Source organism: Haliotis rufescens, unplaced genomic scaffold, assembly GCF_023055435.1.
Source record: "Haliotis rufescens isolate VD_foot unplaced genomic scaffold, xgHalRufe1.0.p SCAF_6, whole genome shotgun sequence".
Taxonomy (NCBI): Eukaryota; Metazoa; Mollusca; class Gastropoda; order Lepetellida; family Haliotidae; genus Haliotis; species Haliotis rufescens.
The window spans coordinates 44798553-44801036 of NW_025964334.1; the positions used below are offsets into that span (position 1 = coordinate 44798553).

The 2484-nt window shown below is 56.1% G+C and overlaps 1 protein-coding gene across 1 annotated transcript; it reads right to left on the reverse strand.

The window, feature by feature from the left end:
• Positions 1-738: 738 nt before the first annotated feature.
• LOC124142977 (keratin-associated protein 10-5-like) lies at positions 739-1851 on the reverse strand. Its single transcript, XM_046511754.2, has one exon. It carries the CDS (start codon positions 1849-1851, stop codon positions 739-741), a length of 1113 nt encoding a protein of 370 aa, XP_046367710.2.
• Positions 1852-2484: the final 633 nt, after the last annotated feature.

Consider the following 2484-nt stretch of genomic DNA (forward strand, 5'->3'; position numbering starts at 1 on the left):
CACAAAAACTCTTGCGTAAACTTGATTTTTCTATGAAAATGAAGTAGCTCAGTCGTTTGAGGTGCCAGTATTTTGACGTGCAGAATTGCGGTAATTGGGAGCATCAGGATACCATGGCCGTGCTGACGATGATACCTGGCCTGTCAGCATCTTACATGTAGGAACTATTAACATCTAAGATCTGCGTCACCTTGTTCAAAGCGGAGGAAAAGCCAACTCACAGGGGTAGACACAGGTGACACACTGAGGAACACACATAGGGACAAACTGGGGCAGACACATTGACATACCGATGAACACACTATTGAACACACTATTGAACACAATGAGTCAGGGGACACACTGGGGAACACATTAGATCGCACACTGGAGCAGACACAGGGGTCACACTGTAGAACACACTGGGTCACACACTGGATGAGACACAGGGGCACACAGGGGACACACTGAGGCAGACACAGGGGACACACTGAGGCAGACACAGGGGACACACTCAGGATCACGCTAAAGAAAACACTGGGGCAGACACGGGACACACTGAGGAACACACTGGGTCACACACTGGAGGAGACACAGGGGACACACTCAGGATCACGCTAAGGAAAACACTGGGGCAGACACGGGACACACTGAGGAACACACTGGGTCACACACTGGAGGAGACACAGGGGACACACTCAGGATCACGCTAAGGAAAACACTGGGGCAGACACGGGACACACTGAGGAACACACTGGGTCACACACTGGAGGAGACACAGGGGACACACTCAGGATCACACTGAGGCAGACACCTGGGACACACTGAGGCAGACACCGGGGACACACTGAGGCAGACAAAGGGGACACACTGAGGCAGACACCTGGGACACACCGAGGCAGACAAAGGGGACACACCGAGGCAGACACCTGGGACACACTGAGGCAGACACAGGGGACACACCGAGGCAGAGAAAGGGGACACACTGAGGCAGACCAAGGGGACACACCGAGGCAGACACAGGGGACACACTGAGGCAGACACCTGGGACACACTGAGGCAGACACCGGGGACACACTGAGGCAGACACCGGGGACACACTGAGGCAGACACCTGGGACACACTGAGGCAGACCAAGGGGACACACCGAGGCAGACAAAGGGGGCACACTGAGGCAGACACCTGGGACACACTGAGGCAGACACCGGGGACACACTGAGGCAGACAAAGGGGACACACTGAGGCAGACACCTGGGACACACCGAGGCAGACAAAGGGGACACACCGAGGCAGACACCTGGGACACACTGAGGCAGACACAGGGGACACACCGAGGCAGACACAGGGGACACACTGAGGCAGACACCTGGGACACACCGAGGCAGACAAAGGGGACACACTGAGGCAGACACCTGGGACACACTGAGGCAGACACCGGGGACACACTGAGGCAGACAAAGGGGACACACTGAGGCAGACACCTGGGACACACTGAGGCAGACCAAGGGGACACACCGAGGCAGACAAAGGGGGCACACTGAGGCAGACACCTGGGACACACTGAGGCAGACACCGGGGACACACTGAGGCAGACAAAGGGGACACACTGAGGCAGACACCTGGGACACACCGAGGCAGACAAAGGGAACACACCGAGGCAGACACCTGGGACACACTGAGGCAGACACCTGGGACACACTGAGGCAGACACCTGGGACACACTGAGGCAGACACCGGGGACACACTGAGGCAGACACAGGGGACACACTGGAGCAGACACAGGGGCACATTGAGGCAGACACAGGGTTCACACTGAGGAACACATTGGGAAACACACTGGTTCAGACACAGGGGACAAACTGAGGCAGACATAGGTGGCACATTCAGGAACACACTAGGTCACACACTGAAGCAGACAAAGGGGACACACTGAGGATCACGCTAAGGAAAACACTCGGGCAGACACAGGGGACACACTGAGGAACACACTGGAGCAGACAAAGAGGGCACATCGAGGAACACGGAAAGGAAAACACTGGTACAGACACAGGGGGACACTGAGGCAGACATAGGTGGCACACTGAGGAACACACTAGGTCACACACTGAAGCAGACACAGGGGACACACCGAGGAACACGCAAAGGAAACACAGGGACAGACACAGGGGACACACTGAGGAACACACTAGGTCACACACTGAAGCAGACACAGGGGACTCACTGAGGATCACGCTAAGGAAAACACTAGGGCAGACACAGGGGACACACTGAGGAACACACTGGAGCAGACACAGGGGGCACACCGAGGAACACGGAAAGGAAAACACTGGAGCAGACACAGGGGACACACTGGAGCAGACACAGGAGACACACTGAGGAAAACACAAGGGAACACACTGGGTAACAGACTTGTGGACACAGGGGTAATGCACCGATGAACAGACTTGGGGACACATAGGTAATGCACCGATGAACAGACTTGGGGACACATGGGTAATGCACCGA